Source organism: Urocampus carinirostris, chromosome 5, assembly GCF_059441175.1.
Source record: "Urocampus carinirostris isolate Australia breed hairy pipefish chromosome 5, RoL_Ucar_1.0, whole genome shotgun sequence".
NCBI classification, from domain to species: Eukaryota; Metazoa; Chordata; class Actinopteri; order Syngnathiformes; family Syngnathidae; genus Urocampus; species Urocampus carinirostris.
In genome coordinates this window covers 5,205,127-5,219,585 of record NC_142353.1, presented here as the reverse complement: position 1 = coordinate 5,219,585, position 14,459 = coordinate 5,205,127, and the positions used below count along the sequence as shown (strand labels likewise).

General features: G+C 38.6%; 2 protein-coding genes across 2 annotated transcripts in view; one reads left to right on the top strand and one right to left on the bottom strand.

The window, feature by feature from the left end:
• The window catches only part of LOC148365046 (carnitine O-acetyltransferase), a 27,469-nt gene extending 16,129 nt beyond the window's left edge, over positions 1-11,340 (top strand). Inside the window, exons 4-14 of the mRNA XM_088335428.1 lie at positions 1,140-1,193; positions 2,658-2,823; positions 2,901-3,075; positions 5,816-5,994; positions 6,085-6,185; positions 6,271-6,390; positions 7,194-7,316; positions 7,389-7,524; positions 9,151-9,213; positions 9,280-9,417; positions 10,888-11,340. Coding sequence (XP_088191554.1) covers positions 1,140-1,193; positions 2,658-2,823; positions 2,901-3,075; positions 5,816-5,994; positions 6,085-6,185; positions 6,271-6,390; positions 7,194-7,316; positions 7,389-7,524; positions 9,151-9,213; positions 9,280-9,417; positions 10,888-11,103 — 1,471 coding nt within the window. The 3' untranslated portion in view covers positions 11,104-11,340. The remainder of the gene's footprint in view (positions 1-1,139; positions 1,194-2,657; positions 2,824-2,900; positions 3,076-5,815; positions 5,995-6,084; positions 6,186-6,270; positions 6,391-7,193; positions 7,317-7,388; positions 7,525-9,150; positions 9,214-9,279; positions 9,418-10,887) is intronic.
• adamts13 (ADAM metallopeptidase with thrombospondin type 1 motif, 13) overlaps positions 9,101-14,459 on the bottom strand; it is a 37,247-nt gene continuing 31,888 nt past the window's right edge. Inside the window, exon 29 of the mRNA XM_088335427.1 lies at positions 9,101-14,459. Within this exon, the coding sequence (XP_088191553.1) occupies positions 14,304-14,459 (156 nt within the window). The 3' untranslated portion in view covers positions 9,101-14,303.

Genomic DNA, 14,459 nt, shown 5'->3' with positions numbered 1-14,459 from the left:
CTGGTCTTGAAATGCCACCACTATAAACATAAGTGTCATCATCATATCCTTTCCGCACCATATCAAATATGTATCCTGTAATCACTTTAGATTAGATTCATTATGTAGGTTTATTGTAAACAAATTCTCATGTAGCTGGAGTTTCAAGCCGACCTTTACTCATGCTTCCGTCGCCTTCCCGGCTATTTAAAGCGGGGTGCTCAAAGCATTGCTCAGCTGTTTTTGACTACTCTAACCCATGGGAAATGCCAACATGGCGGCTACATACAGTCAAGGACAACACACAGGGGCATTACCGGATGGGGGATGGGGGAGGGGCAGAAGGGGGGCAGTGCACAACCACGGACATGCTCTGCCCACCAAGATAACTGGTTGTAGTAGTGATGGCAGTCAGGGCATTGCATATGTTACCCCATTCATGTTAGATGGTGTATGTCAACATACACTATTGTGGATTCTCCTGCGTCCTACAGCAAACAGTATGTGTGTCAGTCCCCCCAGAGGGAGCAGGCCTATTTAATTTTCAACTTTTTAAGGACACCTTAAACAATGCACCCCACTTTACCCCCTCCAAGAAGGGAGTTGTTAATATGCCTTTGTTGTAGTGATGGGAATTACATCTCTTTTAAGAGAAGCGGCTCTTTTGCTCGGCTCAATAAGAAGAGCTGGTTGTTTCGGCTCCCTAACAGCTCTTCAGTTGATATTGATGCTCAAATCCATATATTACCAATCATTGTGTAACATTATGTCCAAAATGACTTAAAAAAGGAGAAAAATACAGCAAAAAAAACAAAAAGGACAACAAAAAAGAAACAAAAGAAGAAAAAAAATGCAAGGGAAAAGGAAAAAGTAGTAAAGCAAGGTAAAATAACTGAAAAGCTCAGAAAAAGAAACCAAAGAATAAAAGACAAAAGGAAATTGAGAAAAAAAAATTAGGAAAAATAAGAAGAGGAGGAAAAAGCAACAAAAAAATAAGTCAAAAGAATGATCAGTGCTGTGCAGAAATCGTTTCTGGGGGTAATGCAGCAGAATAATATTTTATTCTGCAGTGCACTTTTACTCCATTAATTCGGGCATGAGGTCAAACTAGTGTTTGTTGTTCTTCATGTGTCAATAACACTTTGGCTTCATATCCGCAGGTTTGCAGCTAAATTGATCGCCGGAGTGTTGGAGTTCAAAAAAATGATTGACAGGTGAGTTTGACCATGATTAACAATGCGTATTTTGCTTTTGCATGACATTTGTTTTGAATAAAAACACTCCAAATGTGGAAGATTTCATGCTGTAATGCTATCGGCCATTTTCACCCAGGGCCACAGCAGCATAATGGCTGTCCTCAAAAGGCTTGATGTAACTTATGAACATAATTAGATGTATTTGGTATGTTAAATAATTTGTTTAACTTCATGTAAAGTAACTCAGAATGTATTAATTATTCTTGTCACAAACACAGCTGCATTTAAAAAATATGTAATGTGTAAAAAAATAAGTACAGTCATAAGATATGAAGATTTCTTCCGGGGAGAAATTTTACCCTATGTTCGAGAGAAAATCCAAGTTATGAGAATTTCTAGACGTTACCACTAGAAACCGAAGCTTTAAAGTAATTTTATCATCTTGGTTATTTTATCAATGTATTTCTTTGTTCAATTACCTTTTGTTTACTTAGTGATCAGCAAGTTGTGTAGCATTAGGAACAAATTAATTGATTTTCAGTTATTTTTTATTAAGAAATTTGCTCGAGATATGAGCAACTCAACATACGAGCACGATCCGAGAAAGAATTCATCTTGTATGTAGCGGTATCACTGTATTACAAAATAGCAAAATGTTCCTGGACATCTCATTAGCTACACCGCTTATCCTCAGTAGGGTCGTGGGTGTGCTGGAGCCCATCCCAGCAATCATCGGGCAGTGGGCAGGGGACACCCTGAACTGGTTGCCAGCCAATCGCAGGGCACACGGGGACAGACAACTCACTCGCTCATTCACACCTAGGGACAATTTGGACCGATCAATTCACCTGAAATGCATGGTTTTTGGAAAGTGGGAGGAAACCGGAGTGCCCGGAGGAAACCCACGCAAGCACGGGGAGAACATACAAACTCCGCACAGGAAGTCTGGAGCTGGATTTGAACGTTCCTGGACATTTTTATGATAATTTATTCCTAGTCAAGTCAAGTCACATTTATTTATACAGCCCTTAATCACAAAAATGTCTCAAAGGACTGCACAGGATTACAATTACACAATTACCTGATCTTAAACCAACTCAATTTCACTCATCGACATCGATAGGGGAATACCGGGGTGTTATTTTGCGGATATGGTAGTCAATAGGCACCAAGGGTAATGTAGTTTTCAGGTCAAAGCAATCTTATTTGTATATTTTGATGACTATGTCAAAAGATTGTGTCATGCACTTAAAACAAGTGCTAAAAAGCTCACTTTTTTTTAATTACCACTAAGCGGTGCTAAATGATACACACAGTCCCTTAAACAATGATTAAACATATTGATGCAATTTAGAAAGAGAAATATACAAATCCAAAATTGAATTTTACATGGGATTAATTATCCTAAAGAATATTTGTTGGAATGCCATTTTCCACTCTTTCCAGCAATAGCCTGCAAAACAATATATTTATATATCACAGTGACACTCTACCAGTTGAGTACTTGAGCAAGAAGCCCCTCTGCATGGACCAATATTACCGGATCCTGTCCTCTTGCCGCATCCCGGGTCCAAAAAGGGATACCGTTGTAAACCATGCCATTGGGAAAACACCTCCCACCCACATCACCGTAGTTCATAATTTCCAGGTATGCTGTTCTTCTACTCATACACTACTGCTAAGCCCATAAAAAAATCGACTGATCCTGCTTGTTTTCCCATTCAGTTTTTTGCCTTGGATGTATACAACAGTGACGGCACTCCACTGACAGTGGATCAAATTTACATGCAACTGGAAAAGATTTGGAACAGCTCTTTGCAGACCAACAAGGAGCCTGTCGGTATCCTAACCTCTCAGCACCGTAACACGTGGGGGAAAGCCTATACAAATCTGATCAAAGGTAAGGAGAAAATTTGCCTTCTTTCTGTTTCAACATTTTCCTTCAGCTAAGATCACAACCAGTTATGTGCGGTGAGGTTCATGTTAGGCGAGGCACTGTCAGATTTACAAATACATGAACCAAAATCGTATTCATCATTTGATTAGCAGAGCAAGAAAGCATATGTGGCATAGAAAACGGTTTTTATTGTTTTACATAACTTATAAATGAAGTCTATGCGCTGCTCATTTTCCATAAAAGTATCAATAGATAGGTAATCCTCCATTATGGAAAATAGAAGTGTCACGGACCAGAAACATACACGGGACCCAATTGCGTTCGTTTACTCAGCTTTATTTAAAAGGAGGAAAGGGCTTGCACCCACGGTCACAGGTAGGAAATCGCTTGGAACGCGGAAGTGGCACTTCCGTGTCGAGCGAAGGTTGTGTCTAGAGCGAGGAAAAAACAGGTCGATGGCCAGGGCGGACGAGCAAAAACGTCAACGGGTTCAGAAAAGAGGTCAGCAACGGGAATCAGATGGAAAACAGGGCAGGATAGAGTCAGGAGTCAAAAAGGGCTTGCCTAGCGTGTAGCTGAGGTTCGCAGACGAACTGACAATTGTCGACAGGAAGGCGGGGGTTTGAAAAGAGGTCAGCAGCCAATCAGCGTCCGTGGCTGTTGGCGCCAACGGAGCAGACTCAGGTGCCCTGCATCAGTAATCATGACAAAAAAATCCATGCAACAATAAATTACTGGATAGCTTAACTTACTATCACTTATTGTATTGTTAAAAACATTTTATTGTCATACCTTATAAATTAAAACTATGTGCTGCTTCTTTTACAGGAAAACAGTAGAAAGGTGATCTCATGTTATGGAGGAAAAAGTCTATACAATGTGGAAAGAAATTACTGGATGGCTTGACTTGTTTTCATCTTGCTAATTCTATCACTACTTCTATTGTTTGGGGTTGAGGTGTGCACCAAATAAAAAAACCTTGGTCTCACTATCGCCCTCTGCCATGAAGCAAGAGAAGTCCGTGCCTCATTCAGCATCTGCAAAAGTTTATCACAGTAATATGGTACATACTAGTTATGTTAATAGTATTCATAATGTAAAGTAAAAATCCACAGAGATTTTGAAAAAGAAAATCCCCACATTACAAAGTTAAACTTTATATATTTATACCATAATTTTATATTTCTATGATGAGAAGTGAGACACAGTCTCACCTGCCTTCCCTGATTGCATGTCACAAATCACAATGATCATTTCGATGTGCTATTTCCTGCTTCATTCTGCAGAAAAGACAAATAAAGACTCAGTCCATGCTCAGCACAGTAATACGTTACATACTTATGGTATCAATAATATTCTAGATACATAGTGAAAATTCAGCGATTTTGAAAAAGAAGATCCCCAAATTGTGAAGTTAAATGCAAAATAAATTTCATATCTCCATGATGAAAGGTGAGGCACTGCCTAATCTGCCTCCCTTGCACCTCACCGATCACATTTTTGTGTGTTGTCTTTGGTCTTTATTGATTGTTTATCTGGATTATCCTGGAGTGCCATGTCTAATCCCTATGCAAACAATGTTCACTACATCACATGTGTCAAACTCATAGCCCGTGGGCCAGATGTGGCCCGCCACATAATTTTATACAGCCCGGAAAACATTGCTCAGGGAAGCACAAGAGAAAAACAACGACCTTCGGTTTTAAATATGTCCACTGGATGTTGTCAAAGTAAGGCGCCACTTGCAAAGCACCTATTGTAACTGTATTTGCTGACTACCATTAATCAACCAGAGATCACTGAGGAAATACGAGTGTGATTTATCTTGAAATAAAAGCTACGGGCATGTTCCTTAATGCAATAATGAATTTTGAAAAATAGAACCTAGGTGTCTTTGCAGAAGTTTAAAGAAGTGTTACCATTTTTCTATAGTAGATATGAAATCTCACAGAAAAAATCCCATATTCGGGTACCTTTTTATGTAAAAAATAAAGCAGAAATGCTTATAGAATAATAAATCAATCATTCAAATTAGTGTTTGTGACTTTATGATTTTAGTCACTTTCCAGTCTGCATAAATTTCCATGAGTTGAATAACCTTTAGTAGAAATAGATTAAATCGTCTTTTTTTAAACAAATTCACAGTTGATAAACACGAGAGATAAAATTTTAAGTGAAGAAAAAAATATTGAGGGGAAAAAAAACTCAACAATCTCTTTATAAAAATATTTGCATCTCTGAATCAAAATCTCATCTTGAGCCTCTGAAAAGACCCCGAGCTGAAACACATTTATCCGTCCATTGAATCTGCACCACTCATCCTCAGTAGGGTCGTGGGGGTACTGGAGCCCATCCCAGCTGTATTCGGGCAGTGGGCAGGGGACACCCCGAACTGGTTGCCAGCCAGTCGCAGGGCACACAGAGACAGACAACTCACTTGCTCATTTACACCTTGGCAAAATTTGAACGGGCCAATTAACCTGAAATGCATGTTTTTGGAATGTGGGAGGAAACAGGAGTGCCCGGAGGAAACCCACGCAAGCACGGGGAGAACATGCAAACTCCACACAGGAAGATTTGATCTCATGACCTCAGAACTGTGCAGCGGACGCGCTAACCACAGCACATTTATTATGCCATTACCAGTTCAGTTTGACACCCCTGCTCTGATTCTGTTGTGTTCCATTTACCCCTATTTGATCATATTTTGTTCTATTCAACTATTTTCTCCCTCTCTATACAGATAAGACAAATAAAGAGTCAGTACGTACCATTCAGAAAAGTATCTTCACGGTGTGTCTGGATGCGCCGATGCCCCGCGTATCAGACCAGCTTTACATGAGCCGTGTTGCCGCACAGATGCTGCACGGAGGCGGAGCTAGATGGAACAGTGGCAATCGCTGGTTCGACAAAACCTTACAGGTGAATGAGTTTTGCCTCAATGTGGAGAAATAGGGGAGGATTTGCCTCCGTAGGAAAGACAATTACAATTTTTATTTTAATCGTTTTCAGTTTATTGTCGGTGAAGACGGTACATGCGGACTGGTGTATGAGCATGCGCCGTCAGAAGGCCCGCCAATCGTCTTTCTTATCGATTATGTTGTCAAGTATATGTAAGATTACATTTTTTTAGTTTGATTCAGATTTTGTCATTTTTCAATATGAGTGATTTTTATGCTTTTGTTGTTGTCGTTATAGGCAAAAGACAGAAATAGTTCGTTCCCCGATGGTTCCTCTAACAATGCCTCAGAAACTACGTTTTAACATCACTCCTGAAGTCAAGCGAGACATTGAAAAAGCCAAGCAGAACATGAACATGTATGTGTGTAATTGAAACAATTATAATCACCTTTTTTGTTGGCTCTGGGGCCACATTTTAGAAAAAACATTCTTGTGGGGGCCGGAGTAGCAGATGAAAGCAAAAAAAAAAAAAGAGAGAGAAAGCAACAAAAAGCGAACAAGCAAGACAAAGAGAGAGAACAAAAAGAGAAAGAAGTGAGAGGAATTGAAAGAGAACAAAAGGAGAGAAAAAATAGGAGCATGAAAGTGATAAGGAGAGATAAATAACTTGCAAGAGTAAGAAAGAGAAAACAAGATATAGAAACAGAAAGAATTGGAGAAAGTGAGAAAAAGGAAGAAAGAAACCGGAATAAATGCAGAGGGAGAATAACAAAGAGAGAAGGAAATAGAGAGAGTGAGAAAGGGAAAAAGAGAGATAAAAAATGGAGAAAGAAAAAGAACAAAAACAGGAAAATAAAAAAGGGATATAGAGAGAGAGAAAGAAAGAAAAAACAAGAGTGAGAAAGAAAGAGAAAAGACATAGAGAAAAAAAATGAAGACAAAGATAAAGAGAGACAGAAACAGAGAAAGACAAAAAAATTGAGAAAAGAAGAAAATAGTATAGAAAGAGCGTGTGAAAAGAGAGAAAAAAAATAGCTCCACATGTTTTGTGACTGGCTTGACTTTAGTGACATCCAACGGGCATATTAATAACTGCAGCTCGATTTATTTGCACTTTACCCAACGTCGTCTCAGGGGCTGGATTATGTTGGCAGGCCTAAACCGTCCCGCAGTCGCGTGTTCGACATCACTGTATTTAAGTCTTTTTCTTCCTTTGCTAGAATGGTACACGACCTGGATGTGAACGTTCTCATGTTCTCCCATTATGGTAAAAAATTGCCAAAGCAAAACAACCTGAGTCCAGATGCCTTCATTCAAATGGCTTTCCAGCTTGCTTATTTCAGGTAGAAAATCACTTAAAGCGCCTTAAAATTTGGTGACGAGTGTCAAGTTTTCTCAATTTTTTTGCATTTCAGGATGTATAACACATGTTGTGCCACATATGAGAGTGCATCTTTAAGAATGTTCAAATATGGAAGAACAGACGTTTTGCGTGTCACCACCAGGGAGTCACTGGAATTTGTTCAAGCGATGCAGGACCCAAATAAGCAGGTGTGGTTAAATGAAATACACCGTAATTTCAGCAATCTAGGGTCCACCGGATTATAAAATGCACCTCCCAAAAATGGTGTCATCATTTTTTTATATAAAGGCAGAACAGTGACCTTCTACTGGGACAAATAATTATGAAGAAAACATTATTTATATCTAATTGATTAAACATACACGTAAACATACAATTTAAAAAAAAAAGCAAACGAGTGGATAGAGAGCCCTGCTAATTGGATGAAGACCAAAAAACACTATTTTTGCATTTTGGTTACTATAAGAACCCCTTTAATCATTGGTTGAATTGTAACAAGCATGTTTGTAAAATTAACATGTAAACCCCAAAAAGGTCACTCCAAGGCTATTCTATCCACAACTATTTTTTGCACCGCTTTTCCTTAGAAGGGTCGCGGGGGTGCTGGAGCCCACCCCAGCCACCTTCGGGAAGTGGGAAGGGGACACCCTAAACTGGTTGCCAGCCAGTGGCAGTGCACACAGAGACAGACAACTCAGTCGCTCATTTACACTTAGGGACAATTTGAACCGGCAAATTAAAATGCATGTTTTTGGAATGTGGGAGGAAACCGGAGTGCCCTGAGTAAACCCATGCAAGCATGGGGAGAACATGCAAACTCCACACAGGAAAGTTTGATCTGATGACCACAGAACTCTGCCGCGGACGCGCTAAAAACTCCGCCGCCAAGCTGCCCAGACTAGTCTATCGGTTTCTCAAAGGCAGAACAGTTGCCGTTTGCAGTATCATTAATTATAACTATGCATTTCTAATTTTTTTCTCCCATATTTTCTGGTATACAAGGTGCACCAGATTATAAGGCACATTTTCAAATTTCTGGACAATTTGGGGTTTAGAGGTGTGCCTTATAGTCCAGAAAATACTGTACTATGACCATCGAAACTGTTTTGTTCAAAATCTATTGTGTTGTGAAAATATGGAGCACCATATATAGAAAGAAATACCTACAAATATATGACATAAATGAATGAATGAATGATGTAATACCTGAATATATGTAACATTCATGCAATTTATTTGTTTATTTATGCATTTCGAAATTTAGTTTGTCATTTATTTTGGTATATATTTTGTCGTTTATCTATACTCTTATAAATCAAACCGGTTTTGTTATATATTTATTAATTCTCATGGAAATAAGGAGGACCAATCTTGCTATATGTAGAAATAATTGTATAAATACCGAAAAATATATGTCATATGAATAAATGAACACATAAATTGAGTAATACCTAAATATTTCACATAATGTCAATGTATTCATATATTCATGTATATTCATGTCCTTTGCTTTGTCATTTTTTTGTGTTTGTTTGTAATGTGTTCTGTATTTTCTAGCATAGTTTGTTGTGTATTTTGTCATTTATTTTTTGGTGTATTTTGAGCTTTTCACCTATTGGTTGACCAGTGCACTAGTCATTTTGTTCATCCAATAGGTGAACAGCTAACTGAACAGGTATTTTGTAGTGACAAAATATACAAAATGAAAACAATAAACTGAACACAACAACAAAAAACACGACAAAATGGATCACAAAATAAAGGACAAGCTACCAGACCAGATTTATTTCAGTATTTTTTTCTACCGTTTACAGAACACAGAGCGGTTAGAACTACTGCGGAAGGCTGCTCAGAAACATAAAGAAAATGCATACCAGGTGAGAATTGAAAAACACAATCTCCAATGAATGTACTTCTCATGAGCAAGAATTCTCTTTTTAAAGGCCATTCACGGACATGCTATTGACAGACATCTTCTGGGCCTGAAGTTGCAGGGTATTGAAGACCTCACATCCATGCCCGAGATATTCATGGACACTTCTTTTGCCGTTGCTCACCATTACAATCTTTTAACCAGTCAGGTATTGACGTCAATAACTGGTTTTAAAGGGACAGTGTGTATTGTTTGACCACTACATGTCACTCTATTTTGTCTTGAGACCAAAAATCAGTGCTAGGAAAATACAAGGAACAATACAAACTACCGCGTCTCAAAAAGACCAAACCTCACAATCTTTCTTCTAAATTCCTTTACCAACCCTCACAGTTTTTGTTTTTTTTGGTACCTGTTGTAGTAAAATGCCCCAGTTTTGTCGCTCTTTTGGCTCATGTTATTTCACGATTTTTTACTCTTTTCAGTCAGAGATTTTTTTTCTATTAAAAGTGACTTCTCTAAAAGCTTCTCTAACTTTGTTTTATAAGAAAAATAAATCTGAAAAAAAAATCCCCAAAAGCAATCAAATAGTAGACTAAATGAATGACTGTGCTGTGATTTGAAATACATTTTACAAAACCTTAAAGGGACAGTGTGTATAATTCACCACATCCTATTGGTAAATTAATACTTAAAAGAACATTGATTTAAATAATAAGCAAAAAACATTAATTATTGTATGAATGCGCAATTTTCGACGATACTTTGCATTTATTTTACATGACGTAAAACTCAACAAGGAGCTGACTTAGTTATCCACCATCTTGCTGCTACGGGTACCCCAATAAAAAAAAGCTAAAAGTTCTGCCCCCCCCAAAAAAAATGAGAGGGAAAATTTATTTTTAAGTCCCCATATTTTGTTTTCTTTCTTGAACGTTTTAGCACTCTTGTCCCTTGCCCGAAGATATTTGGGATGGGCTCCAGCACCCCCAAGGTGCAAAAAATGGATGGATGGATGAATGAATGGATAAAGGAGCTGTAGAATTTGGAACTTTGTCATTCTCTTCTGCCATCTCCTGGCTTCTGTCATCATTGCAGCCTCAGTCCGCTCATTCATGTTGCATGTGTAAATACTTGTATTTCTTAGATGCGCTTTTCTTTTTCATCTATCTTGGGTTTTGGGTTGGCCCTTGGACTATTCTAGAAGCAAGCCTTTTCTCCCTTCCACTAACTTAATGCTACACTAACAAAAAACTGCAGTGAAAAAGTAATTCCCCCATCTTTCTTAATGTGCTCTACAGCCAGAACAGCTTTGCTAAAAGGGGACTCTTATTTCCCACCACTTCTGCACTACATACTCTCTTAGTCAAATGGCCTTCATACATTCTTTCCAAATGTCAAAACCATCGCAGAATATTATTATCAACCCTCTCTGCAAGGTCTAACCACACCAGTTCTTCTCATTACTTCCTCATTCCTTAACCTATCCAGTCGTGTCAATAATGTCAAACTGTTGATTATCAAAAGGACAATTTAATCAAATATTTGGATTTATTGCACAGCCCTAACAACTAGTTTAAGACTCCTCGAATCAAGTCTTTATCTATTTTTTGGAGAGGCTTCCTGTTTTATTTACTCATATTGGAGCTGTCATCTTCACCATATCTGTTGGTTTCAGGTTGGTTCCAAGACTGACTGCGTGATGTGTTTTGGTCCAATGGTGCCAGATGGCTACGGAGTGTGTTACAATCCCATGGACGAGCACATTAACATTGCAGTCACGGCCTTCAACAGCTGTGAAGAGACAAATGCAGCCAAGTATGCTCAGACTGTAAGCAATGCTCTGCTGGACATGAGAGCTCTGCTGGAGGACGCCTCTGCAGCCAAGCAGTGACTTCAAAACCAAGCCTCGAGTGTTTTTGGAGTTGGTCGGTTGGTCGAACCAGGCTGCGCAAAAGCTCGGAATTAACTGTCATTCACAGACGAGGAGCTGCTCTGCACTGCAACCAAGTGTTTGTTACGTTTTTGAGGAACTTGTAGCAAACACAAGTCTCACTGATATAAGTGATATATTTTGTTTTATAGTGTTGAATGTCGATATATATATGTATATAAAACAACCTGAACGAAGTATGCAACTTTAATATTCTGAGTTTGTCAGCTTTGCTTTTCACAACTTCCGTATTCTCCGCACTATAAGGTGCACCAGGTCACAAGGCACACCCCCAGATAAGAGTCTTTTGTCATATATTTTTTCATACATGAGGCACACCGGAGTATAAGGCGCATGGAATTGGGATGATGTACGAGCTACCGTGTGTATTCGTGTGTTACCGTTGGGCTTTTTATACGCTTACAGGGGTCTCCAACCTTTTTCAAGCTAAGAACTACTTTTTGTTTCTAATTAGCTCAAACGGCACGCAGTCTGATATACATTTCTAAACTAGCAACTTAGTTAGATGGCATGCTAAATAGCTAAAAAGGTAGCTTGATAGTTAGCTAAGAAAGGTAAACAGGAAAAACTAAAGGGAAGGTAGATAGCTAGCTAAAAGAGTATAAAGCCAACGAAATACCCAGATAGAAAGCTAAAAAAGGCTTCATGGTTCGCTAGAAACAGCATTAGGAACATGGATTGCTAACCATCAAAAAAGGTCAAATTTAAGAAAGCATGCAAAAAATGTAAAACGCTAGATGTTTGCTAAACGGCTAAAGAGGTAGGACAATAGGTAGCTTGATAGTCAGCTAGAAAAGTAAACCAGTTAAAAACTAAAAGGGAGCTAGAAGTCCAGCTAAAAAAGTAAAAGGCCATTTAAACAGTCAGACTTAAAGCTAGCTAGCTAGCTAGAAAGGAGGCCAAAATGTAGCTTGATAACTGGCACAAAAGGTAAAATGTTAACTAGATAGCATGCAAAAATGTATTTAAGCTAGCTATATAGCTTGCTAAAAAGGTAGGAAGATAACTAGCTACAAAGCCTAAAAAGTAGCTAGATAGCTAAAGAAAACTGCAGTTATTTTGCACATAATTTGGAATTCATTTTGTTGTATTTACTGTAAAATTAATCAATAAAAAGACAAATAAAGACATTTGTTTTATAAACAAATTATCATTCTATTCTCTCAATTAATTACCATCAATATTTGCTTTCTCTGTGCATGAAGCCAATCAACTGGAATGTATTTATTCTAATTTATATCATATCATTACTGTGTTGTTGCTATATTACAAGGTTTTTAAAAATTTAATAGACTTAGTCAACCAATAAAAAAAATCTTTTAGTAGAAAAATCTCAATGACCCAGCATTAGTAAGCTATTTCCAAAACAAGTCCGCAGGCACCGCAACTGTCCTAAGGGGGCACCCTGGTGCCCATGGGGCCATGTTGGAGACCCCTGACTTACAGTATATATTTAAAAAAAAAAAGATAAGTCAATAAGTGTAGATGACCAAAATTGCAAAACATTGCATGCAATTGCCCCGTGACCCCACTGAGGTTAAGTGTTGCAAATAATGGATGGATATATGCAATTGAAATCAAGCCAAAGTGATTAGATACTTCACTACCAGACTACCAGGAGTATAGATGACATGAAAAGGGATTAGAGATTGTCTCAATATCAAACTTTTTTTTTCATGGTGCCAGAAACACTGATTGTTATAGTGCATTTTATTCTGCTTTTTCACCTGTCTGTCGATAAAGTTGTGGTTTAATATGTATACTTATGTAAAAGAGTGTGTATAGTATTTTGTATTACTGTATTCTGTTTTCTCCATTCTTTGACATCTTTTGGTGAAGAAGGAGAAAGACTGGTTAGCCCAGTCTATCAAACTTACGGTCTGTGGGCCAGATCCAGCCCGTTGGATGATGTAATCTGACCCTCCATAATTTTCTGAGTGTGTCCAAAAGAGAAGTGTCTGTAGGTCAATTCTATTAAAAATAAATGAATGCAAACCGGCACGGCGGGGCAGTGGTTAGCGCGTGCGTAGCACAGTTCTGAGGTCATGGGTTCAAATCCAGCTACCTGCCTTCGTGTGAGGAGTTTGCATGTTCTCCCCGTGCTTGCGTGGGTTTCCTCCGGGCACTCCAGTTTCCTCCCACATTTCAAAAACATGCACGTCAGGTTAATTAGCCGCTCCAAATTGTCCCTAGCTGTGACTGAGCGAGTGAGTTGTCTGTCTCTGTGTGCCCTGCGACTGGCTGGCTACCAGTTGAGGGTGTCTCCTGCCCACTGCCCGGAGGGCACCACCGCTACCCTACTGAGGACAAGCGGTTCAGATAATGGATGGATGGAAATGCATACCGAATGCTCTCTCTGACCGCAAGATAGCGGCGTTTAGTTCGTATAGTGTAGTGAGTTAGTTTAGGTGTAAAACAGCAAGTACTCAATGGTTATCATAAACCTCATATAATGCATCGACATCTTTTTTCCCCCATTGTTTGTGAATAAACGTGTTCTGTTTATAAAAGATCCTTTGCCATCAAAGATTACAATTTGTCGCTTTGGATACTTATGTTAGCGGAATGTTAAAGCATAATACTGAAAAAGAAAGCTAAAAACATGGAGTTGAGATTATTTAACAGAAACGAGCCACCTGAGAACAGAAAGTCTGGGTCTGGCCTCAGAGCCAAATTGAGTTTGACATCCTTGGCTTAGCTTATCAGAATGCACTTATCAAATCAATGTTTCTGGCACCATGAGTAAAAATAATGCAATAATGAAATTCTTATATATATATATATATATATATATATAAATTAGATATAATTAAGAATAAATTAAAAAGTCACCTGTACGACTGGTGAACTAGAGGAAAGTGCACTCTCACCGCCGTTTCTCGGGTTTGATTCTCACTGTATAGGCTACAATATTTATAGGTTTTGCACAAATACATGTAAAACTCATACAGGAATGCATATCTATAATCAGTACCAATCTTATCCACTGGGTCGCGATATATGAGGCCAACCCCTTTTCAAGGCGCACTTTCAAAAGTCTGACTAAATCAGGGATTTTAGGTGCTCCTTATAAATCTGGAAAATATGGTACATTTAATGTCCTATAAAAGAATCAGACATCTTTAAAAATGGACAAAACCCTAACGTTTTATAAAAGAGTATTCTGCTCTGAAGCTTCCCACTGTGTGCAGGTAATCTCCATGGAATTCAACCTCGGCCACATTTAAAGAGGAACGCCACTGGAACAGTTGTGGTCCTTTAAACACGTTGGTCTTCAGCATACCCATGTCCCGGAT